The 25,600-nt window shown below is 50.3% G+C and overlaps 3 protein-coding genes across 3 annotated transcripts; all 3 read left to right on the forward strand.

Moving 5' to 3' along the window:
* Nucleotides 1-3,251: 3,251 nt before the first annotated feature.
* Nucleotides 3,252-3,953, forward strand: KD926_005437 (uncharacterized protein; the record flags this gene model as incomplete). Its single annotated transcript, XM_053098662.1, has 1 exon — nt 3,252-3,953. One exon carries the CDS (start codon nt 3,252-3,254, stop codon nt 3,951-3,953), a length of 702 nt encoding a protein of 233 aa, XP_052957563.1.
* Nucleotides 3,954-8,010: 4,057 nt separating this feature from the next.
* nut1 (putative RNA polymerase II mediator complex subunit Nut1) lies at nt 8,011-11,340 on the forward strand (the record flags this gene model as incomplete). The annotated part of the gene is made up of 6 exons (XM_053098663.1): nt 8,011-8,629; nt 8,695-8,945; nt 9,001-9,063; nt 9,115-9,615; nt 9,674-10,205; nt 10,265-11,340. The coding sequence occupies 6 exons, from the start codon at nt 8,011-8,013 to the stop codon at nt 11,338-11,340; spliced, it is 3,042 nt and encodes a 1,013-aa protein (XP_052957564.1).
* Nucleotides 11,341-22,007: 10,667 nt separating this feature from the next.
* KD926_005439 (guanine nucleotide exchange factor) lies at nt 22,008-25,448 on the forward strand (the record flags this gene model as incomplete). Its single annotated transcript, XM_053098664.1, has 2 exons — nt 22,008-22,424; nt 22,485-25,448. 2 exons carry the CDS (start codon nt 22,008-22,010, stop codon nt 25,446-25,448), a joined length of 3,381 nt encoding a protein of 1,126 aa, XP_052957565.1.
* Between the last annotated feature and the right edge of the window lie 152 nt (nt 25,449-25,600).

A 25,600-nucleotide genomic window follows, 5' to 3' on the forward strand; every position in this document is an offset into this window, starting at 1 on the left:
ATAATAGCAGCATCATCAGCTGCAGGTAGGATTGGCGACAGCGAATGAACAGCATGCAGATGTTGATATTTTGCAGCAGGTGGACCTGGGCCGGTGTCAAAACTCCGCATCCCGAGGTGGCGACATTTTGATTCCAGGAAATGTCCTACTGGGACGGGTCGAGCTGCATAGAGTTACAGTAGCATGTTGGATTCCATTGCTGCAGTTCGACGAGGGATAGGAATGCGAAGCCAATCGATCCTCGAAGAAGCAGGCCCGGAGTCCACGCTTTGAGAGACGGCAAGAACCAGGCTGTTGTTATTACCATTACAATTCAAAATAATAAGAGTAGGTAACATTTTGTACAGTATGTAAAATGCAAATGCAGGCTTACGGTATCCATACGTATCTGGCCCGCTCTGCGCCCTGGAACGAGTTACGTGCATGAAGGAAGGTAAGATTCGGGGGAGACCAGGCGCTTCTTTGTTCTACAACCACTTCTATCCCTGGGCTGCCACCCCACCCCCCCTTTCCTTCGACGGACTTGCGGCTTGTTTACGCTGTATTGAACCGTTGAGAGTTGAATCCGGTTCGATCTATACTCCCGCCAGCTGGAACAAGATTTGGATCGGATGTGGATGCAAGTAGCAAGTGTATACTCATCAATTGGGCCATCCCACCCTTCCAGCTGTTTAATTAAGATGATGACCGTTGTGCAATCTATGACATTTCTTTCTGCGAACGACCTGACGGAGTAGGTTTCTGCAAGCGCTCCGGTTAATGACGAGGTTGGTCATTCTAAAGATTTAGTTAACGTTACTACGGAGCCTGTCCACGCCACAGTGCCTCGCGGTAGGCACCCAGCAGTACGGTGTACTCGTACCCACCCTATTAACCCCGAAAAAAATGACAATGCTCAATGATAAGGATAGTAAGAATAAACATATCGCTGAACCAGGGATCTGGCCATCTCCCCGGTGAAGGGGGCTCTGACCGCCGCAGAATCTGTACCATGTACCAGAAGACAAGACTATAGGAACGCCACTTACACAGCGTCACTCCTTTATAGTATAATGGCAGTGGATATTGGAATTCGATTCCAGAAGAAGGAACAGGCGCGGTACACCGGACGGCGGGAGGCTCTGGGTCCTGTTCACCCCTAATAGTTATCTGTCAGACTTCTTGTCGTCGACGTTATTAGTAACCTTCGCAACCATGGTACTGTATGGAGTACCTGAACGGTCTGGTACCGTAAAGGGGTCAACCGCGGGCCAACTCTGGGTCTAATCGGGATTTGGCGATCGTGAATCTCGCACAGTGAACGAAGTGTCTTTTAATTTCTGTCTCTTTCTTTTCTGACTAGTACTCCGTAGTGGTCAGAACAAACGGCATTCGATTTTTCTCCATTGGTACGGATGGAATGTCATAGAGATCTGCGGGATATTCCTTCCATCGCTTGGGTCCAGGGATACGGAGTGTAAGATGTAAATTAAAATCTGGGATCTAAATCAAGGAGACCAAAAAAAAAAAAAAAAAGAATCACTGCTAAAGACACCGCATCATTTAGGCTCACTCCGTATGCTGTGAATTAACTCTGTGTCTATAGCCCACTTAACATGATAATAGGTAGAAGAAGAAGTCAATAATCAAACTTTAAACCACAATGGAAAAAAATACCAATAATACTAATGAGAAACAGGTAGCGGGGGGGGGGGATCCTTCTTCCCCAACCAACAGCCACCGACAGATCTACCTAATTACTCTCGGGGTGAATGGACGAGGTGTACTCCGGACGTAGGCAGGGGGTCCTGGTTTACAGGTATGTAGTACCGTAGGTAGGGAAGGAGTATCGATGCACGCTGCAGCGATATCTCTGATCTAGTTTTACGGCCCTATCGCCATTTTCCCGGATCCACTCGCAGCAGGAAAAAGGACACGCGATGACCATGGCGCTTTTTGCCATCGGAGGCACCTCCCTTCTCTGGTCCACGCCGTCCCTGGTTTTGATTTAAAAAAAACTGTACGAAGTCATGTGAATTTATTGATTTCTTTCCTTGATGGACTTTTTCCGTTTCATTTATCTTATTCATTTTTCAATGATACCTCCCGCCAACCTCTGCTTATTATTGATTACGCTATGCTGTTGTCCGTGTTTTATTTAACCCTCTCGACCTAATTAAGGTCGACCCCCAACACTAACTGGACTGACCTAAAGTGACCCGGCCGAACCAGATCTGGGAGAAGGAGGATTATTCCTGCCCTCGCCATTATTGGTTATTAATAAAATAAATCCAATTTCCCCCTCCCCCGGAACACAAAAAAAAAAAAAAAAGAGCAGAAAAACAAAATAAGAGGTCGAAATCAATCATCAATTAAATTTCAATTTTTATTCTTACTCTACTCTTCACAATCTCATCCCCGAGGGAGAGCCACCCATTACATCTTCCAGGTACGTTCCAACGATTGCCGACTTCATCGGGTAGACCCGTTCCTGTTCTAGTCACCACCCAAATATACAAAGTCCACTTCAGCCAGCTCCGCAGTTCTGTCTCTCTTTCCCTCCGCCTGTCCTTTTTTTATTTTTTTTATCTTTTTTTTTGGTTTTCTTTTTTACTTTTCTTTTTTATTTTCTTTTTCTTTTTTCTATTTCTTTTTTATTTTTTTTTTTAGTCTCTCGCGTGTCTCCTCACTCGTCTCTACCCTTCTTTCCCTACCACGGGTCCCAAGGGAACGAGAGAGAGAAAGAGAGAGAGAGAGAAGAAAAAAAAAAACATTTGTATGTCCCATGCACCCTCATTTCATATCCTCAAATGGGCCCCCTCTGTCTCACGGAATTACACTCGTTTCCTCATTGAATCCTTACCCTCCCCGACCCGAACCTATCTCCTTGTCATGAGCTGTGGTTGTCCTCTCCATAGATGGACTACTTAACAGATGTCCGTGAACGAATCTCATCCTGGTAGAGGACTAGGCTTTTCTATCAGGAACCTGTTCCGTTCCTCCCCTTCCCCATCTCCATCGCCGCGACGCAGAGTTTCGCTCCTCATTCGGCGAGGCAGGACTGCCTTTTCAAACCAGTAAATTATCCCCGTCTGTTCTATTTTCAATGGTGCGAGGTCAATTGTTCTTGTTCACCACCTCCGCTGTTCTCCAAACAATGGGTGTGACTCGGCGGGATACTCCCGTCTGCCATGGCGGCAGCCAAAGGAAACGGAAACAGGGAAGGATAAACGCTAAAATCAAGCCTCAAAAGCAGACACACTGTATACCGAATGAACCATTCAACCGGAGCCGAGATGAACTCCGCGCAGCACTTTGACCCGTCGGCGATGGTTGGACTCGCCGAGGCTTCCCAAGGGGCCACGGGCGACAGTCCCGATATCTTCGAGTGGCATCCGCATTACCAGAATTGTCAACGGTATTTCTTGGATCATGCGCAACACAGTGCTTCGGTTCAAGCGCTCTCTGCCTTCTTGAATATCCGGCTCCCGTTCCAGCGATTACCGCATCCCGTCGTCAATTCTTCCACCGACCCCTCCTCCGCCGCCGACGCCGGGCAGGCGCCGTCTACGTCGTCATTCAACTCGAGTCTACCTCCGTCTGTGTCGTTGATTCCGTACATCCGCCGCCTTGTGGCTACGGGAATGGATTTCCCCGGCGTGCTCCATGGGTTTTTCGGAGACGACTGGGGGGCTGGCATTGGATTCATACACGAACAAGAGCGTCGCAATTACCTCTTCGCCGCCAAAAGTGGCGGCTGGGCCGCGGTGAAGAAGGACTACGACATGCCGCCCCTTGAGACCATCCCGTTCTTACGTCCGCTACAGGGACCGCTGGATTCGGAGATCGAGGCCGCCGAGCGAAGTTGGAGTGACTGGCTCGCCATGGAAGATTGGATGGTCGGGCCTCGGGCCCCTGACGTCCTTCGAGATTCATCTTCCCAATTTTCCCGCCCTCGCAGCGCGCGAGGTTAATTTGCATAGAAGTAATCTGTCTTTTTTTTTTTCTTTTTCATTCTTGAATATCACTGCGCAGAGCGATTTGATGGAGTTCTGTGGGCACTTGGATACAGCGATTTTTCTTTTGCGGTTCCCACCCTTTTCCTCCACGAAACGACGATCATACGATTTTTTTTTTGATTACTGAGCGCGATAGATCTCGTGGGTCCACCTATATATTGCTTCATTTATTCCGTCTGGTTATGCGGGAGACATTTAGGGGGTTGCAGAACCTCATGGTTCGAAAGGTATCTACGTTCTAACCTTTGCAAGATGAATACTCAAAAAATACATTTTGGTCTTATGCTTCATGTTACCTTTTCCTTCGATCTATTCTATTCATCTCTACGATATTTCTCTCTTTCCTGGGTTTATATGGAGTAGGTGGATGACGAACGATTGTCTACTCCGTATATTATGCCAAGGTTCGATCCCTTTGTTCTTGCAAACTACTGACTCTGTAGAACAAAGAACAGGGGGAGAAAAGGAAAGAAAAAAAAAAAAAAAAAAAATCCCAGAGCGGGCCATGTTGCGGGATGGCTGCGGAGCAGATACCGAGTGCAGAAATGCAGACCCCGTGCTTCGGCCAACCTGAGCGAACTGAACAAGATTTACCCTTGAACACCCCCTTAGGCGGGATGACTGTAACTGTAACTGTGACTGAGTCTTCCGTACAAGAAGCGTCAAATCCTAGGCCAGTAGTGACCCCACTGGTTTGTCTTTGGTCGCTGGTAAGCCTTCCCAGTCGGGTTTACGGAGGATGAGCGCTGAATGGGCGGATGGGGCGGAGGGTTTCCCTTGGTTCAGTTGGAAGCCGGTGGGGTGGATGGTTTGGAGCAGTTACTGTTTACTGTTTAGTTGGTTCTGGAGAGATGCAAATTGCCCTTTCGCCATGCGACAAGCACAACAGAAAAAGAGTCAAAGTCAAGGCGGGTTTAAACTTTGTTCTGGAGTCTTCGACTGGGATCGGAAGGTTGTCGGTGGCGGGCTGAAAGGGCGGGGCCGACCGATTAGCATGAGATTTGAGGGTTTGCCAGGAGGTCTGTTTTGTTTACTTCTAGTTAGTTCTGTTTATCTACTCAGTAGGTACGCTTCTACACATGCTACTTACCTACAAAAACACAGAATACTATACAGCAATACGACGCCGTCTCGTCATCCCCACCCAACCCAGTGAACCCACCGAGTCAGTCAGGAAAGGTCCGATCTGAGCTGGTCTTGCCTATCGGGGCCACTCCCCCGAGTCAGATTCCCCTTCCGCAGCCGGCGGTTGGCTGTGCTGGACTGCTAGAGTATACTCTGCTGAAGCTGAAACAAAACGGTCAATGGGTCGTGCCCCCTTTCTAGCCCGTTTCAGGGCCCTTTGCACCGACTGTCGCCCGAGTTATGTCATGCCATGACTGCTGTTCCCCCAGAAGTCTCGATATACGGTCTGATTTGCTCTCGTCTTTGATAGACTCGAATTAGTTCGTCCAATTACTTCCGCAACTGGGCTCATCTTGGCTCTTGAGATTATCCGCCCCCCTTTTCTTGAAGGGGCCCATTGACCATTCACTCATCTTGCTAACGACGGGGTTTGTTTTCTTTTCTTTTATTTTTCCTTTTTATTTTTCTGCTACGGAGTACTCTGTACTACCTTCGTACGGACTACTACATACTGCCCCTTGTTCCCCCCCCCCACTCACTTCCTTTATTTCTTCTTTTTTACTTTCTCTCTCTCGTACGGAATCCTCGCTCAGGGGTTCCGGTCTTCCTGATGGGTACGCTTCCAAGATTAGAGCGTCTATCCCTACGAGTGGGAATTATGCGAACATCTCCGGGCTGAGGTCAAAAAGATCCTCGGTGGTAATGGTAGGAAATACGGGCCTAGGTAGCCAGGATCGATACCCCCTTACGATGATCCGGGATACTCCCTAATAAAGCATGTACCTCGGAGTACCAGATAGTAGAAGAATCCCTCGCCGCTAACCATCTTCGACAGGTAACATACTCCACCTAATTATGGGAAAGAGAATCATGCACATGAAATGCAGCGTGGTTCGGAGATTTTGGGGGGATGAACTTTCTTTTCTTTTTTGAATTTTGAATTTTGCGCCATGTTTTTGACGCGTCACTTGGCATTTGCCGTATCGGCCATGGCTATCTCTCAGCCCTGGCAGGACCTTGTTTTCGTCTCTTTGACTACCTACAGCCTCATGTAGGGGATTGCTGATTGCAGTCAAAGCGTCGCGAATGATGAACGATTTCTAGATAGTTCTTTGACCAGACCAAGGAGGGTTTCAATAGTCGAGGGTTTATATCCTCATTATTGATTTGGCCGTGCATATCAGGGTCGTGCGCTGGAAGACCAATGCTGATCTGCCGAGTTCAGTCGTATTGGGCTTGTCACCATTGATTCTTGGTGTTTCTAGCCGGCTTCTCTTGCATGCCTTGCGTGATCTTTAGGCTTCTCTTTTCGCTTGGGGGAGGGGGTTCCAATTTCTAATACGATGTGGTTTTACGGAGTACGATCGCGATGGACACACGCCGGTTTTTAGTCGAGTGGGGAAGAGCAACGAACGATTTATGTAAGTCGGCATGTGTGCATACATAGTTCTTCATGCAGGTGCATGGCACGTCATGAAATCCTGAAGAACCGTCAGTTATCCTTTACGGAGTACGGTTCGACACCTCTCATGCAGGTTCGGATATAGGGTTCTCTGCAAACATCCGAGACTGGTTCCTGTCGGTACCACTCCGGCGTTTCCTCTGGATTGCCAAAGAACTGGAGACCGATCCCGTAGGTCTCTCTTCTTTCCCCCTAGGTCGCCCGGGGGGAAGCGGTAAGGACCATAGATCAAAAATAAACTGAAATGGCAATAAAATACCACGGGAAAGTGTTCCTGTCCCCAAAGATCGTTCGCTAAACGAGTGGGGGGAGGAGAGATCGGCAAGGAGATGATGCCAGATTCGCACAAGATCGATTAGGTATGTATCTGCTTCGACGGTCCTCGATGGCCTTACATGCCGGGTTGACTTATTTCCGTCGCGCGGTTCCCTGGGATGTCGGCGTTAGGTATCCAATCTGAAATCTTGGAAAGGCCTGATTTCACTCCGGAACCGGGTCTGTGTCTTTGATTTTCGATGGGTCTATCGTTCATCGTCCGTCTTTCGTCCCGGCCGTTGGATGGTTCCATGGATTTACATTCGGGTAGTCAATCGGTGTGCGTGTGAACCAGTCAACCAGCCTTCCAGGCGGTGGATCGGGGAAAGGACGGACCTGGGCGGAACTCGGCCTGAAGAAGTGATGAGATCTGGTCGTTGAGTGGGGGTTTTTGCTGGTATTTCAGCATTTCTTTCTTACGGAGTAGTTCTGGTATTAGTATTTACTATTTATTCTTCACTGGGCTGATTGGCTGAATTCATTTCCGGGGTCTGTTGGGAACTGGAGTTATGGTGTATTTTGCACGTCGGAGGTACCTCAAGTATTTACTATGTAGTATTCATAGAAAATACGTAGAGGCCCGGGGCAAGTAGCGTGGTATTGAATCGATGTTCTGGAAGTACGCCGAGTACATGAACATGGTAACACCCACGAAGTCAATATCTTGAACATATTCGAGTGTTGGACTATTACTGGGTATTTACAATGTAGCGACATTAGAGTGCGTCGGTTTGATCTCGGTGGACGTTGTCCCTCCTTTAACTCCAATTGTTTATTTTCAGGTGTCAAAATGTCAGTGTTAGTGTCAGGCCGTCAGGCACTCAGGCCCCCATAGGGGCCGAACGCCTCGTCGCCTGAGGCACTGTTGTGCCGGTCGCAACACGTGATCTTTCTTAGATAATACGATCACGTGCAAGCTCTGAACGGTTGGCAAACAACAATGTTTGGTCCAACGGATTCCCGTGATCGATACCTTTGTACGCTTCTTGGACATCATGCCCACTTTCTGGCAACGGGAATACCAACCCAGATATTTGGTCTGAATGATTCGCACTTGGATATTGTTATGAGTGTTCTGAAGTCGGGGCAAAAGGCCAGAATACCCGGATCATGACGTCCTCCGAACAATGGGGGACCTTCCTCCATCAGTGTCTGATGCATCGCATCGATGCAGCCGAATTCAAAAATCTCTCAAAGCTCCTTCTGCAAAAATCTCCAATCGGCGAGACGCCGCTCCTGAATGTGTTGCTCGAGACCCGCTTGGCGACCGGGATCAAATGGGATCCTTTGCTCCCGCTCTATGTAGACTGCCTCTGCAAGATGAGCAAGGTGCAGACGTCGACGGTGCTGCACTCGCTGCTAAAATACTCGTCCATCCATGATAGGCCATTTTCGGCCGCGTCGGACATGGCTTCCAATCCGAAGAAGCCGTCGAAATGTTATACGTTCATGACAGACATCAGAATCATCCAAGATGCGATACTCTCCATCTCCACGGGCCAAGCCCCAAAGAGCCTTGCCGAGGCTGTCGGAATCCTTGCTGCCATTGTGGATTGGATGCAAGCTGTTGTCTCCTGGCACAACGATCACCTAGATGCCAGCCAGCAGGCGGAAGGGCTGTTGAGCTCCCCGGACGCGGTTTCCCTATTCGAGTCGCTGGGCATTCTTCTTGCCGCTTTGTCCGGCACGGCCAAGGGCTTGGACGTTCTGTCCTCAAGCTCACATGAAGGTACATCGCCTATATGTCCCCCGAATCATCATTCAATTTAGCTCACCTGTACTGACACTCATCAGCGCTGAAGGCGAAGCTGGGCCAGGCTCTATCGGGGTACCTTCCTCTCTGTATGGAAGTGTCATTGGCCCTACGGAACAGATTGGACAGCTTGCAAAAGGAGTTTAGCTTATACGAAGAACCGCATTCCAAGACCCTGGAAGAGTCCATGATGGAAAATGTCAACGTGAATGCTCTCCAATTCGAGGCTTCCGTGATGGATGGCCCTATCATAAACTCGAGAGCTGGTCTCTGTATTTATATTAATGCGATGGTATTTAATATCCAGGTATCTCCTTATTGGAGAACGACGCTGACTTCTTTTCTAGCTTGTGGGCCGCCCTTTGGTCGATGACACTATGTTGCTCAACTACCTGACAAATCGATACGGGGTAGGTCTGTGGTGTTGTTCTTGCTGTCCCAATGCTAACTGATCCGCGTAGGGCCATAATGAGGTACTGATTGAGGAGATCATCACCGCCGCGTTCGACGTGCTTTCCAATGCAATGTATCGCAACGAATCCAGTCGGACGATGTTTTTGTTCCGCTCGTTCCTGGTCAATAAACTCCCGGCCTTTTTTGCCGCCATGCTCGCGGCATCCGTAGTGTCCCTGTCAATGGAAGTGTGCATCAGCCACGCCCTAAGCCGATTGGATCCCCGGATCTTCCCGTCCTTCTCGCAGATGTTCTCCATGCAAGGCAATACCGTCCTGTCCGACGTGCGCCAGGAGTTCCTGTTTGCCTGCGCTTCTCACAAATTGATACCCGAGTCCAGCATCGAACGTTTACTAGGCGAGAACCCCATGCAGACCGTGCCCGTCGGGCATAACAAGGACAACCTTGTGTCGCAGATTAACACACATCCCGAGCGCACCGAGAAATTGATCGGTGAGATTGAATCGACAGAAGGCAACGCGGGAGCGATCGTCGGTGCTATCACCGAGGTATGGTTCTTGCTCCCAAGTTTTGGTGTTGACTACATCCGAACTAACCGTGCGCCAGGTTATGTTCAATCTATGCAACCAGAAGGAGACTATGACTTTGAAGAACATCTGCAACTCGCTCTCTCGGCGCCCCCAGGCTCTAGATGTAATGCTGCTATTCCGGAGCTCAAGGCAGGTACTACAACCGCTTTGTGCTTTGTTGGATTCCTGGCATTGGGATGAAGACCAGGGGGAAAGCCAGCCTGTATACGATGAATTTGGGAGCATTCTGCTCTTGGTGCTGACGTTTAAATACCGATATGATTTGAAACCGTACGACCTTGGAATCGGAAGCAACGACTCGTTTGTTTTGAGGTTGCTGGAGCGTGGATCCTGCAGCCAGAAGCTCGACGATCTGAACGAGAAGCAAAATAAGAACCTCGGGTCGTGGATTGGAGCCTTGTTTATCGCAGAGGGTATCAGCGAAGAAACCATGTCGGCTTGTAGCCCGCAGGAATTTTATCTTCTGGTGACGACTTTGTTTGACCAGAGTCTAGGAGCCTGTGAAGCGGGGAAATTAGAATTCGAAACTCTCAAAGGGGGCTTTGAATGTGAGAATCCCACGATTATCTAGCTCAATAAATGAGAATCGGACACTGACATGGCCTAGATTTACTCGAACCATTCCTTCTTCCATCCCTAGTGGTGGCACTGACCTGGCTGGGCAATCATATCTGGGAAAGCGAGAACGACCCATCCATACCGTTGAAAGCGTTGAATTCTCTCGTGAACCCCAGCTCGATTTCCGGGGAGGCGAAGGAGATCCATCGCACGGTGTTAAACATCACCGCGCGCTCTCTGGAAGAGCAACTGAAGGATATTCGGACGCGCCAGCAGGCTCGCACGGATCTCAAACCAATACTGGACGCTCTGGAACCCTGCCTCTCCTTCCAGCGCACCGGCAGCTGTAGCCGGTCCGAGTTGGATGGCTGGACCCAAGCCCCGGGCTCCCTGCTCGGCAGCATCCGGAGCACGTTCCAGGCACTCATGCTCTGGAGCACCAGTCCGGACGTGAGCATGACTCCGTCCTCATATACCCACCGGCAGCTCATTGCCGGCATTCGGATCCTGGGCTCCGGCCGCGTCCTCGGGGCGCTCCTCGAGGAGCTGAAGCTCCAGACGGAGGCCGGCAATGGGCCGCTGACCATTGACATCGCCGCGGCGATGATCTGCTCGCCGCTGGCCGAGTCGTTCGCCGTCGAGCAGAGCCACTACCACCCGGTGGATCCCAGCAAGGAGGCGCTGCCGCGCTACCCGATCCTGACGCTCCGCGATGCACTCCTCATCCTGCACGAGAACGTGGCCAAGATCTCGGAGAAGGATCCCCTACAGGCTGAAATCGTCGTGCGCCTGCAGCGACGCGTGAACGCCCTGACGGCGCCAACCACCCAGATGCCCAACATTGACATGACCAACATCATCCAGAACATGCAGCTGGGCGTCGACGGCGCCGGGCAGATGGATCTAGAGCCCTCCGGGGCCGGCGGACCCGAGGTGGGCGAAGACGACGCGACGAACCTCACTCGCATCATGGGCAACGCGGCGGCGGCCGTGGGAATGGATGGCGGCGTGGGACAGAACATGGGCGGAGGTCTAGAAACGAATATCGATGACATGTTGAGTGCGGCGGACATGACGGTTGGTAATCCGGAGTTTCTGGATCTTGACATGGAGGGGATGTTCTAATTTCTGTTCAATCTTTTCTTTTTATTTTGATATCACTGACCTTACTCGGTTGGGTATGAAAAAACCAAAAACTAATACCATTTTCTATATTCATTGTCACCTCCGAGCACATGATATAACAATAGAATCCACGCCATTGTGCCAAACACCAAATATGAGCCCGAAATCACAATAAAAAGCAACCCGAGTCAATCAATCAATCAGTCATAACCCCGTAACATGGCCCCTATAGGAAGGTAGGGAGGTAGCATTCGAGCCCAGTCGACATCCTACATTTAATCCATCAGCACAGTGCAACCTTCCAATCCGATAGGAAAGATAAAATCAAACGCACCTAAGAACTCAACACCTTGCCCACTTTTCCGACCGCTTGGGGAATGCCCGAATGAGGCATCAGCTTCTCCGTCAGCGCCCAGGAGTTCATGGCTCGGCGGTGTTGGTAAGGGATGGGATGGGCGAGGGCGAGGGAGGCGAGAGAGACGGTTAGGATGGTAGAGAGGTTCATTTTGATTTTTATTTTGTGGTAGTTGTTTAATTGAGGGTGGGGGGGTTTCTTTCGTTTCGTTTCTTTGATTTTAAGGAGGTTGTGGATTGGGTTGGGTTGGGTTGCTGAAGTATATCTTTTGATGATATATAATAATATGGGCACCGGGATTGTTTGGGATAGATGGATAATGTGTGAGGAGCAAAATGGGTTTAAAATCGACGAGGAGAGAGGAACTGGATTTGAATCGAGTTGACTAGAATTTATTTCTTAGACCATGTCGTCGGTGGAATTGAAGTTCATATAATTCTCTACGATTTCGTTGTGGCGTGGGATCAAGGAGGTTGGCGTTGATGGTATGTGGCCATCGGGATGGCATGTTTCGACGCGTTGGTACATGTTTACCTTTGACGTTGACATTGTAATCCTTGATTGTGTTGGAGTCTAGTTTCCACTCTGTAAACTTGTCTAGTTTGAATTCTACTATTTTATTCTACTCCGTATGAATTGAATCGAAAGAAGGTCCTTACAAGGGATGTGTGTCTCGAAGTGGACTGTAGGGTTAGGGTAGGGTAGGCTTACCCAGGAGTCACCGTATTGGGTGTACTCCTCCCTACCTCAGCTTTTTATTTTTATTTTTGTCTTCTGGAGACGCGTGTCGCGTGCAGAAATTTGGCACGCCAGTTCATGTATGCAAGAAATCTCCAGTCCCCTCGTAGCACGGGGATTCTCCTGCCCGTATACTTGCCTCATGTAGTATGTCTATCCCGACACCGGACCAGGGGTAGGCACGAAGCACTACGGTGTACGGAGTAACTACACCGAATTAATAATCTATTGCATTGTCTCTGCCCAAAAAAAAAGAGCGTCAGCAAACAATGCACAATGCGTGATGATTGATGGCAGGCTGCATTGGCAGCTGCACGAGCCATCACACCCGCACGAGGAAAGGAAGGATTTTTTAGATTATCCCCTTCGTTGCGTCTCCATTGGCTGTCAGCATTATGCACGGCCTGCAAAAAGTGGACGAATGGATTCCCACGAGCAGCTCTCTTTTTTTTTTTTTTTTTTTTTTCATTTTCGCCTGTCATACGCTGTGAGCTCCACTTGACTTGACTGAACTGGGGCAGGGGACCGAGCTCGAACTATCTTTAGTGTCCTTTTGCCCTCATTCTCACGGTCTCACAGTCTCATGCCCCTCTTGATGGGCCATGAATCATGAATCATGGATTATGAATTCATCTGCCCATATTCAATATCCGCCGAGGCTGGATGTACGGTGTAGGTTGCCGTGCGGTACAGTGCAGACGGGCTGCTTGACTGGTCGCCCGTCTGACTGTGTAACTCTGATCCGTGTGTTTGCTGCAGACCCTGCTTTTCTCAACGTCTAGGCCTGGCTTGATCGTGCTTTGGCTGTTGGGCAGAAAGAGGAGTCGACCAAAGTACCATACGTAAACGTGCGTCGGCTTCGACTTGAAAGTTTTTGTTGATTGTTCCGTGGGCATTTTCTGCAGCATCGCGGAAGATTCTTCCAGGGTTGGTTGGTTCTGCACAGTTTGCGATGCATTGTTTTGACTCAGTAGGGGTAGTTTACCCCCTGATCTTGTTTTCCTTTTTCTTTTTCTTTTTCTCCTTTTTTTAAATTTCAAATGCCGAGTGGCTCTGAATCTAGCGGTCAGCCCATTTCTATCAATCAATCAATCAATCAATCAAGCAGACACCGATCACTTATCAAATTCATTCCGTACTCACTCGGACCATTCTCCATAGGAGAATAAACTAAGCATCTTATCACACACGGACGTGATCTAGGATTTTAACTGTCTCCGTCATTAGCTCGAAATGAGAACGCCATCGATCGGCTGTCACAAGCATCTTTGCCTAGGCATAGGCCACATATGCTCCGATCAGACAGCCAAAGAAGGTCGGTGTGTAACGAGGCTTGTGACGTGATAACTTATTTGAGACGAGATCCAATCCTTCATGACCAACCACTTTCCCCGCCTCGCCATACGGCTGAGCACTCTCGTACAGATGCCGGGACTTGATAGACAAGCACACAGGGCTAGGATATCGACCCAATCAAGCGCATATTCTTCGTTCTTGTGGGAAACGACTCACGATATCACCATGCTGATCGGTCGGCAGAACCTCCTATCCAGTTAACCTTGCCTGGATCGGCGACGCAGGCTCGGTCCGGACCCATCTACTTATAGAACATCCTTGCCGTGAGACCGCACGTAAGGCCCCGACTAACCTCTGCGTGCAGCAGGGCTCTCCATCCAGAGCTGTCAGCGCCCCTGTCCATCCTTCGATCCCCCCTCGGTACGGAGTACGCGAGCAGGGTAGTATCACCCTCCCCTGTCGGTTGTTGGCTTTAGACAATGCCTAAGGCACGGGGAATAGATAGTTCTGTTAGCTCTGCAGTAAGATTGGAGCCCGAGGGACCAATGACCGACAACGGGAACCTTGACGAGAGGGAAGATTATTGAGAAGAGATTTTTTGTTCCCTCATTCCTTCAGATCCTGTACTTTGTGATATTCCCGTTCTCGCTCTCGTCCCTTTTTTTTTTTTTCTTTCTTTTTTTGGGCTCACAAGGTTTAGCCTGCTCGATCGGAGCTCGTGCAGAATGCCAGATTTCTCTTCTGGACATAGTTCCCAGTCCAACCAACCTGACCAACTCCCTATCCCAGCAGGTGGAGTGCACGAGAGACGCAATGATAGGCAGCGCGAAGGAGCTCTTGGTCTCTGCGCTAGATCCTTAGTTGCGCCGGAGAGCTCCACCCCTACCCACGAAGTTGAAGAGGGCATCCAGTGCGACCGGTGCTTTTGCTCAGAGCCCCCATATTCCTATTTTCCATGCATGGACGGAACGAAAGGAAAAAGAAACTATGCATTGTTGTTGTTCCTGTAACCGTAAATCCTGAGGTGGTTCAGGGGACTCCATTCGGGATTTCTCCGCAGACAACGGGGACTACGAGGGTCATGTGACATTGAAATGGCCCCAAGGGCAGGGGTGAGGGATTTTATATCATCATTCTACTATTAGAGGGTGACTCGTCAATTGAACGCTGGACAGAAGGAACAGCAGCTTCTAAGATCTGTCCAGATCCAGGAGACCATCTAGGAGTAGATGTAAATCCAGCTCGTGTCCACCGTTCGACGATCTGACTCGCGCCCATCGGGCAGGCCTATCACATCTCGATAGGAAAGGGGTGGGATGGAATATGGATACGTTGGGTCTCCGGGGAGATCATGGGATGGTCGCGATAAGTAACTAAGTACGTACCTGCTCCTCGGGACCGAGTAGTCAATAGATGTGGAATCGGGATGCGCTGCCATCGGGATTTGGTCATTGGCGAGCTGTAATTTTAGTCCCGAGCTCTGCTGAGTCCCTGAGTCGGTCGCCCGCCGCCCTTCCTATCAGTCATTATTGCCGGAAAGGGAATCCAAGAGCTCCATCTGGTGGACACGCTGGGGCGGTGGGGAGAAACTAAGGGCGATGAAACGCACCGCCGGGGGAGTGGACGGAGTGGACGGAGTGGACTGTGGACGTCGAAGAACAGACGGCAAACCTACTCCGTAGCAGGCTAGCATCTTAGACAGACGGCCGAGTGACGACAAACGCGGGAGGAAGATGTCATTGATCGTCCCATGATGTTCGTGGCAGGTTCATTTATCGAGGACGCACCGATGCCAGACTGCAAGGGGTCCATTTTGTGACGATGTGATTTTCATCATTTTTCTGCCTTCGCCGACCGATGCCGTCACGCGTCGACACGTGACTTTCCAGGTCCTGAGCGTTCAGGCCGCCCGACAGGACTCGAGTTCCTGTTTCTATCCTTGGGTAACGTACGGAGTAATTGTCTCGCTTGCCACCACTTGCGTATTACCCACCCCTGGATATCAGAGAGCCAGGACAGACGAAATGAACATGGTACGGTCAGACAAAGAGGCAGGGATCGATCATCCTGTCGCCTAGAGAGACACGCCAAGAGAGACTGGTTTTTCTCCTTGTTCAAAGGACCGTGATAGATAAGCCGTCACCAAGGCCTGATCCTTTTTCATTTCGTGCCGTTCCGCGTTGCTACGTCGTCTTCCTCCGGTGGGGTGACGTTGTCGCCAGTGTCGCCCAGAGAGGTCACCTTGTTAGTCCAGGAACATCCCGTCCCAGGGTACGCAGGGTACGCGACCATGACCACGGAACGACGAGTGGAGAGCGAAGGCGCGTGCTTCCTGCGGCACAGGAAGGGCGAACCGAGGTTCTAATCCCTGTTTCCCGGTCGCGATCTAGGGGATGGTGGATGTCAACAGCGTGGCATTCATGATCCCACAATTGGATTCCTCCTCGAAAGGATGAAAGGATGAAAGGAGCCCCCGGAAGTATACAAACTACAAAGAAAAGAGAGAAAAATCAACGACGGAGGATGCGCCGGTCCGTCGCTTGGATGGGAATGCCTGGACTCTATCTCCTCTAGTGTCAATTCCCCGGTCCAGATATTCAGTCCATCCATCCCGTCTAGTCTCCCTAGTGTCTGCTAATGATTTAGTCGGCGGATTTAGTGCCAATTGGTGGCCAGTCAGCGCTTTAGTCCCGCATACGATAGCGAACACGTGCCTGTGACTGGCGGTCGTACAAGCATTGACCTCGACCCGGCTAACGAGTTCTTTGTTCTCTGCCGGCGAGGACCGTCGAAGCTCCTCTTTCCCTTTTGACCTTCCCAGCTTACGGACCATGCTTTATGGCCCATTATCGGATAGCTGTCGGTCTCGACCGGACTAATTCTCGGCATCAACGGTCGGTAATCCCCTGTCCTGTAACCGCGGCGGCAGCCATTGTGCTACCTGCCGACATCCGTGCGCCGCGTACGGGGGGATAGAGAGAAAAATGAAAATGATCCATAGTTCAATAACTCAGAAGATCAGGACGACCGTGCCAAATCGGCCATATCACACCCACCTCTGCCAAAGGCATGGCAACAGCATGGCAAGCGCACCTCCAGACTGTCAGAATATGCAAGTCGGCGTAAGTCCTAGACGCCACTCCACGATCTAGGCGCCACAAAATTTGCCTCGACTGCGCCAGGTCTCTAAAACGACTAGTCTCCTACTACTAAGAGGGCAGGGAATCGGAACCATCATCCGGGTCGAGTCTTTGTCTTTTGAGCTCGAAATGGTCTAAACTTTATCGGTTAGGAAAAGGCAACAGTACTAGCTTTCGATGAGAGGGGAGGGGGAGGAGCCATGGATGGCGAATGGGCGATAGATTATAGATTATTCGGATGCCCCGAGGCCACGAAATGGCCTGATGCATGTGCTACATCATATCTCATATTTCTATTCCCCGTCTGGGACTTGCTGCGGTGGTAGGGATGATCAAAACCCGGCAACCAGGCCGATGGATTCTTTGCATCTGCAACGCGTTTACGTATACCCACCCTGGGGATATATTCTATCGTCATCGAGGGAGCAATGGACGTGCTTTGGCAGCACCGCATATTGTCTGTAGATGCGCAGCATTGTGTGACCTTACCGGATTTCTCAACGCGGTGGATAGGTCGTCGATCATTGACTCCCAATTGTGGATCAGAAACACACGATGGAGCACAGATATTCAGATAGTTTGGCCTGCTAAGGACCTCTCTATCCCGGGGAAGGATCACACCCGGGAAAAGCCACCCAGCACCAACTCCGAGACACAATTTTAACAGAGTAAGACCCAAAATTTGTCATGTATATCTGCCATCTAGGTAGAGACAGTGCATATGATTCCGATTCCAATGACCCGGATCAAGAGCTGCCCAGGTAGAGTTTACGCCGAATATAGTCGCCCTCCATTTTTGGGGCGAGGTTATATACATAAGCCCGCATTGATGGGGAAGGTATAAAGTGTAAATTCGGTCGAGTCAGTCTGGTGTACGTAAGCCATAAGCCCTTTTGGGCTTTTTACCCTTGCGTCACTATTCTCGTTCTTTCCCAGTTAATTAACTGGTTGCCAGTCCTGACTCGTATATCCTTAGCTAGTTCTCTTTAGTTATGAAAGACATGGATAAGTCAAAGATTATCGCGCCCGGAGGATTTGATACAGGAGGAACTACATAAATATTAATTCGCCAGGATTGAACCTGAAGGATGGTGTAGCCCATCCGTCACCTCCGATAGGGCGTGCCTCTGCCGATCGCTAGGTGACCTGCGTCCCTTGGTCCAACGCGTTGCTCGCGTTCGAGGACTCCACGACCATCGGCCATTATTTAGAGAGATCCTGATATCAACAGCCAAGGTAGGGTTGAAGGGATGTTTTAGCCGGGGTCTTCGAAAGAGTCTGGAATCTGGTTAGATTGAGACCGTTGCCCGCAAGCTAGTTCCTTCGTACGAACCACCTGCTCCAGAAGTACTAGCGGTTTTAGCCTCTGAAGCTTGGGGAGACCGTCGTCCGGTGGGCCGTGATGCATCACTCCATCCCATTCCCCCTGTTCCCCGTGACAGTCGACATGTCTGATTGTCTAGTCAACTTGATTTTAGTGCCAAAAAATCCTTGATCCAGTGGCACTATTTTCAAAAAAGTCCCTTTTCCTTTTCCTTTCTTTTCTTTCTTTCTTCTTTTCTTCTTCTCAGGTTACATTGAGCCCTGGACGCCGCCAGGTCCAGGCAAAAAATCCACCCCTCGCTCTGATTTTTGAGTACGGACCGAACGCGTGCAGGACCGCATGCTTTCTAAGGGACAACGTTCTCGTGTTGAACCGCATGGGGCGCTCGCATGAATCAGGAACCCCCAAGCATGGGATTTGGAGCATTCATTTGAAAGGCGTGATGGAGTTGATAGTCTGGGACGAAGGTTCTGTCAACCGTGGGACGGTTTGCTGCGATGTCGATCCCCACCGAATCCCCCAAAAATTCGTCCTCGCCTATTTATTGTACGCTGTCGATGCCAGTCATTCATTCTTCTTCTTTTGATTCGTTATGAATTTTTTAAATTTCGATCTTGAAGACGGTTTCTCGGCGTCGAGCTCCGTAGAAGATCCTCCAATATTTTCATATGATCGTGGCTCCCGTCTTTTAATTATAGTATGTCTTATTATTAAGGTCCTGGGCAGTGACTGCATTGCGTGGGGGGGGCAAATGAAAAAAGAGCAAATAAATCCAGGCCAGCATTTCTTTGCCACCGGTGCCAGTTAGCGGCTTGGCCTGTCGGACGGTCAATCATAATTAGAAGGGCAATCCTTCGACGAGCTGGCCAGACAGACAACGGAGTACTCGGAGCAGTGCGTTCACCGTACAGGAAAGAAAAGATGCGAATCCGGAGACCTTGAACCCCTGTTTGTCCATGCAGGTCTTTGCACACCTCTGAGTCGGTGGAACGGGGAACCGTGCAGGGGAACGGGTTTATCTCAGTAGTCGATAGTCAATAAAGTACGGACTCTCTGGGGTGTCAGTGTCAGTGCCAGACTGCCAGACTGCCAGTTCTTCGTAGCCGGGGCAAATGTGTAAAAAAATGGGAAGAAAAAAAAATAAATTAGCCCCCTCTACGATATAGTCTGACCGAGGGTTTCCAGAAAAGGAGACAATTAATATGGGATGATAGCAGGACCATTATTAGGGTTATTATAAGGATTGCAAAAGTACCGGCAATTAAGGGGCTGGACGTGGTCCGGTTGGTTCCTTTCGAGCCGTTTTTAATATGACATAAATTAATGGGAGAGAGGGGGGAGGAAGAAATAGATTAATCCTGCTAACTTAGCCTGGCACCTTGAACGGAGGGAAGTCAGGCGGCAGGATTCACGCCGGTAGAGACGGACAGACACAGACTGTAGATAGAAAGACAGAAAGAAAGACAGAAAGAAAGTCACTCCAGTTCTCCGCATCGACGGACTCGATTCTACGACGGTCGCAACGGGCGACATGGACTCGAGTGGCCTGTAAGCGATTAATTGACAATATTCCATTCAAATGTGATGGCCGATCGTCGCCTGCTTTGGGCGGGGACTAACGCCTAATGGGGATTAGCGTGGTTGTGCGATGGCTTTTCTGGGTTTTCTTTTTCTTTGTTTTATTCTTTTTTGATTTATTCGATTTTTTTATTTTTTTTATTTTTTTATTATTTATTTCGGGAAGAATTAAATTTGTGATTTATTTTATTCTCACTTTATTCTGGTAGGAAATCATCATTGCTTTTTTTTTTTTTTTTTCTTTTCTTTTCTTTTCTTTTTTTGCTTTTCTGCAACTTCATGGCTGTCGATCGAGGAAGCCGCGATAGAATAGATATTTGATAGCGGAGCATTGCTTTCTCATTCCCTCTTTTTTTGTTTTTCGCCTGGTCCTTTTTGGTCCAGGTTTTTCAGGCACCCATTTGGCCACCCACGGATCACCTGCTCCACTCCGATCAATCACTTCTGGTCCCTCTTTCTCTTCTGTCGCCTTCTGGTTCTTCTTCTTCTTTCTTCTCCCTCTCTCATTCTCTGGTCCGCGATAATCGCATAGTTACTCGGATCTCCAGGCTAAAAAACTGGCTAGTAGAGCGTCTCCCACGGTGACCTGACGGGATCGATTTTATAGTCGCGCAGCTCTTTCGGACTTGATCTAATTTAGACATGATCCACCCGAGAACCGGTGGATAACATTAACGACGCAGGTCAGTTGCTCCAACTGCCTCCATCTCGCTAGTCTGGAGAATCTGGCTTTGGCTTTGCGTTTACTTTACTCTTGACTCGAATGGGTCCCTTTCGTCCCGTTGTTCCCCCTCCCCTCCCTCCACCGTTCTTTATTTCGCCTTCACAATATCCGACTAAGCGTTCGATTTTATTACCCTCTATTATTATTCTGCTTGTGGTTCGAGGCCTATTTTTATTCTGGCTCGTCCTCGCCTTCCGAACTATTCCCCCATATCCCTCCGGACCTTCTCTCCTCTCACACTCTTTCTCTCCCTACCGTCCGTCCTTCTTTCCCTCCTCTCTCCATTGTCTCTCCCTCCGCCGTCTTTTATCCTTCCTTCCTTTTAATTTACATCGATTTCCTTGTGTGGATCATTGCTGGTCTTTCGGTCATTAATTGCTGCTGGTGGCAACTCCCAAATCGACGACTCTAACCCGATCTTCGTCCGCAGAACGTTCATTCCTCGCCGATTGCTGGACCCGTGTCTTGAACGTCCTTCATAGCCCTTGCGTATTCTCACCGCGAAGATCCAGATTAACCTTGCACTCCCCGCGTTCCCTCGGGCTTTGGGAGATTCTCGGTGCTCCTTCTTTCGTCATTCTCGTCGATCGCATCCGAATACTGCTCTCTGTTCTTGTTTTTCTCTCTACAGGACCCGACCCCGGATCGTGGTCCTTGCTGCCATCCCATCTCGCTCGAGGAGGCAGGTTTTCCTCATCCCGTCTGGACCCTAGTTCTCGGCTCGTCGACGTGCCCTGGCCATATTGCATTTGCTTGCTTTTCTCCTTGACCACTTTGAATTTCCCGTGCTCGTGCGAGTCGACTCTCCCTTCCCTTCCTTGGATCCCTCGTTTCGAATTCTGATTGGGAGAACGTGCCTGTAGCTGGAAAGACAAGGCACCTGGTCAATTAAATAAAATCCCCCGTTCTTTTTTTTTTTCCCTCTCTCGCTTTATGCGTGTCTAGGAAGGTACGTCTGGTTACCCGGTTGCCCTTCCCCAGCATTCCTTCCATTCTTTCCCCTCCCTAGAATTTGGCATTCCCTAGATGATGCGCAACTCCCTTCCCAAACACTCCCCCTCGTCTTCCTAACACTCGTCTCCCAGCCCTCTCGTGCAAACGAGGGACCTTTCAGTTGACATTTGTACATTATAGTGCTTGTCACTATTTCGGTTCCGAAATAACTACACCTTTTCCTGGCTGCCCGAATACATCACTCACCACCAGCCTCGATCTGCCCGAGTGTTTAGCGCCGTCAATCTTCTTTTCCTTTCTGACAAGTAAACACAACTTCTCGTCTTCCCGGTGCATTGGTAATTTTAGGATGTCAATTTCGTTTACTTTCACTTAATTCTGTGGTCAGTGACCTACTGTGTCCGGCTGGATCAACCCAACGAAGGGGACATTCAAATTATCAATTGGACTGCAGAAGACATGGAACCAATGAAGCCACACATTGCGCCGTTGAAAATCGAAAAGGAACACTCCAATTTCCATACAAACCGCTACTATTGCTCTCAACAACGATCTGAAATGACTCCTCCTTTAACTCCTTATACGGCCGCTGCCGCATCTCAAGACGACACGATGGATCGAACGGAAACTCCGAGAGCCGTTTTCCACAACTATCTTCGCGCTTTCTATCCTTTTCATCCCACTGGGGACGTGTCCCCTTCCACCGTCACGCTACCTTTGGATCAAGGCGATATCATTTTGGTACATTCGGTTCACACCAACGGGTGGGCAGACGGCACGTTATTAGATACTGGCGCTCGCGGCTGGCTACCGACGAACTACTGCGAAGCTTACGACCAACTGCCGATGCGCCCGCTCTTGAAAGCATTGACTGATCTCTGGGATATAATTCAAGGGGGATGTGATTTTCCTCTGCGAGACTTTTGCAATCAGGATAATGTCAAGGGATTGATTGCGGGTGTGCGGTTCCTGCTGGTAAGTTTTCAATGTTCCCCGGTGGCAATGAATTAGCCTTCTGACAGAAATTATTGCCAGGAAAAATCCGAATGTCTCACCCGCGACTCGATTCTAATCAAGGGCCAGGATGGGCTGCGCAGGAACCGTAAAGCGTTGCTCGCCGACCTATCTTCCCTAGTGAGAACCACCAAGAAATGTCAGGAATTGTCCAACGGGAATGCCTCCGAGGACGAGGTGTACATGATGGATGAAATGCTCCTCAGGGCATTCCGAATCGTGACTCGAGGAGTTCGATTCCTTGATGTCTGGAACGAGGAAGTGGGCTTGAGCCGTACGATCGCCGAATTGGAGCAGCATTCGACTCAATTCGACCTGCCGCCTACACCCGCATCCGAGATATTCGAGACGGCTACCTCGGAAGCTGAGACCGAACGAAACGAGTCTAGACTCCTGAACAGGAGTCGAATGGACATGAGCCGTGCATCGAACCGAACGGATACGCTAGACTCACAGCAGCCTCGCCCCGTGTCTGTCACGACCAAGCGGATCTCCGTCTCTCATCGAGTGTCTTACTCCGGACCCGCTGCCACATCCCGAAACCCGAATCTAGCGTCCGAACGACTCAATGCCACGTACGATGCTTTTCTTGGAGTGCTCGGCTCTTTCATTGGGCTGCACTTGCAGTCTCGACCCTCGGCGGAGCTGGTTGTGACGACGGAGCAGGCTGTGCGGTCTTGCCGCGGCCTTCTCACGGTCGTGGAAGCCGTGTGTGAACACAATCCCCAGGACAGCGGACTTCTGGAACAAGCGCGGGACACCATGTACGAAAGACTGTCAGAGCTCGTCTATGCGGCACGGGATGCCTTCCGACCCGCTCATTCCCCGGAGGATGAGCTAGTGTTTTTGCCCGATGAGGGCAAGCGTCTGGTCGACGCTGCCACTGACTGTGTCAGAGGAGCCGGTAACTGTTTGGCCAAAGCTCGCCGAGTGCTTGAGCAGTGCGGTGATTTCGAACTGGAGCCGATCCCCACAAACGCTGCAACCACCCCAGACCCCAACTCCACCCCGCAACCGCAGCGCACTGGCAATATCGTCGAGGACGAGGCTTGCTCCCAGGAGCAGTCCCTGCGACTTCCTCCCCCTCCCTTGCAGATTCCCATCGGTAACCGCTCCTCCATGTCCACTCCTGGTCTTACCGATGATACTACCCCGTCATCTTTCAACTCCCGTGCAGGAATCCCTAGCCCGGCTACTGCGATTAACGACCTCTCCTCAATGCCCTCCACCACTGTTCTCTCCAACAGCCTAGATAAGATTTCCTTCGCGTCCTCCATGCAAGAGGCTGCCGAAAATGCCCCGAATCGTGATAGCCACTCCAAATCGGAAGTTGGCGAGTCCTTCGGTCGGGGAGTTACGAGCACTGGTAGCAGTTTCACGTACAACAGTCACCTGCGAGACTCAGAAATGAGTGGAGTATCTCAGACATCCACTCGCGCTACGTCTCCGGATATCGGAAACCATTACCAGGTGCCGTCTCTCAAGGGCAGCGTCAGCCACTCGACCCTCGCTGAGGAGAGCGAAGAGACGGAAGCCAATCTCCTTGAGAAGACCTACGCCCATGAGCTTATCTTCAAGGAGGGTCAAATAATGGGCGGTAGCCTCCGGGCGCTCGTCGAGAAACTTACCGCGCACCAGTCGACGCCGGACGCCATGTTTGTATCGACATTCTACCTTACATTCCGTCTTTTCGCCACCCCACTTGAGTTCGCAGAGACTCTTGTCGATCGGTTCAATTATATCGGCGATACCTCGCACGCCGCAGGCCCCGTCCGTCTACGTGTGTACAACGTGTTCAAGGGTTGGTTGGAGGCCCATTGGCGCCATGATTGCGATGACACAGCCTTGGATTACATTATCAACTTTGCTAACACAACGCTTATGCACAACCTGCCCTCTGCTGGAAAACGCTTGGTAGAGCTGACGGATAAGGTTTCAAAGGTCCACGGACCCGTGGTGCCGCGTCTGATGTCTTCAATGGGCAAGACAAATACAGCGACGGCACATTACGTGCACCCGGATACTCCCTTGCCGGCCCCCATTCTGAACAAGAAGGAGACGAACCTTCTCAGGCAGTGGAAGAATGGCGAGGCCAACATCACCATTCTGGACTTCGATCCGATGGAATTGGCCCGTCAATTCACCATCAAAGAGTCGCGCATCTTCTGCGCCATTCTCCCGGAAGAATTGCTGGCGACCGAATGGATGAAGAAGTCGGCCTCCCTGGCCGTTAATGTTAGGGCGATGTCCACTCTGTCAACGGACCTAGCGCACCTGGTGGCCGACTCGATCCTCCAATTGGAAGAGCCCAAAAAACGCGCGGTCATTATCAAGCACTGGGTCAAAATTGCCAACAGGTGCTTGGAGTTGAACAACTATGACTCCTTGATGGCCATCATCTGCTCGCTCAACTCATCCATGATCTCCCGACTCAAGCGCACATGGGAAGTTGTGTCGCAGAAGACGAAGACGACGCTTGAGTTTCTCCGGGGTATCGTGGATGTGTCGCGCAACTACGCCGTTCTGCGGCAACGGCTCCAGGGCCATGTCCCTCCGTGTCTACCATTTGTCGGCACATACCTGACTGATCTCACGTTTGTCGACCACGGCAACCAGCCGCTACGCAGTCTCCCCACGGACGACGGAGATATGGCCGTTATCAACTTCGATAAGCATATGAAGACGGCCAAGATCATCAGCGAGCTACAGCGGTTCCAGATCCCCTACCGCCTGACGGAAGTCCCCGAACTGCAGGCATGGATGCAGAATGAGCTGATCCGAGTGCGATCAAACGGCGAGAAGAGCTTGCAGACGTTCTACCGCCGATCGTTGGTACTGGAGCCGCGTGAATCTCACGCAGCCCAGCGACCCAACTTGCAAACTGAGGCCAGCTCGTCATCGATCCTGGAAAACGCCAAGGACAAGTTTGATTTCCTATCTTGGACCCATCCCTCCAAAGCCAAGTCGGTAGCGACAAATGGTTAGATCCGATGACTCTTCGCTTCACGGCCGTGTTATGACTTTACGACAGCCATATTTCTTCTATAATGCTCCTGCACATCTCATACGGTGTTATTGTTCTTACTATCATCACGCGTCACCTCTATACTCCTTACCATTCTGTTACTGTGCATACG

Source organism: Aspergillus affinis (assembly GCF_023601865.1).
Source record: "Aspergillus affinis strain CMG 70 chromosome Unknown NODE_26_length_314309_cov_85_634089, whole genome shotgun sequence".
Lineage (NCBI taxonomy): Eukaryota > Fungi > Ascomycota > Eurotiomycetes > Eurotiales > Aspergillaceae > Aspergillus > Aspergillus affinis.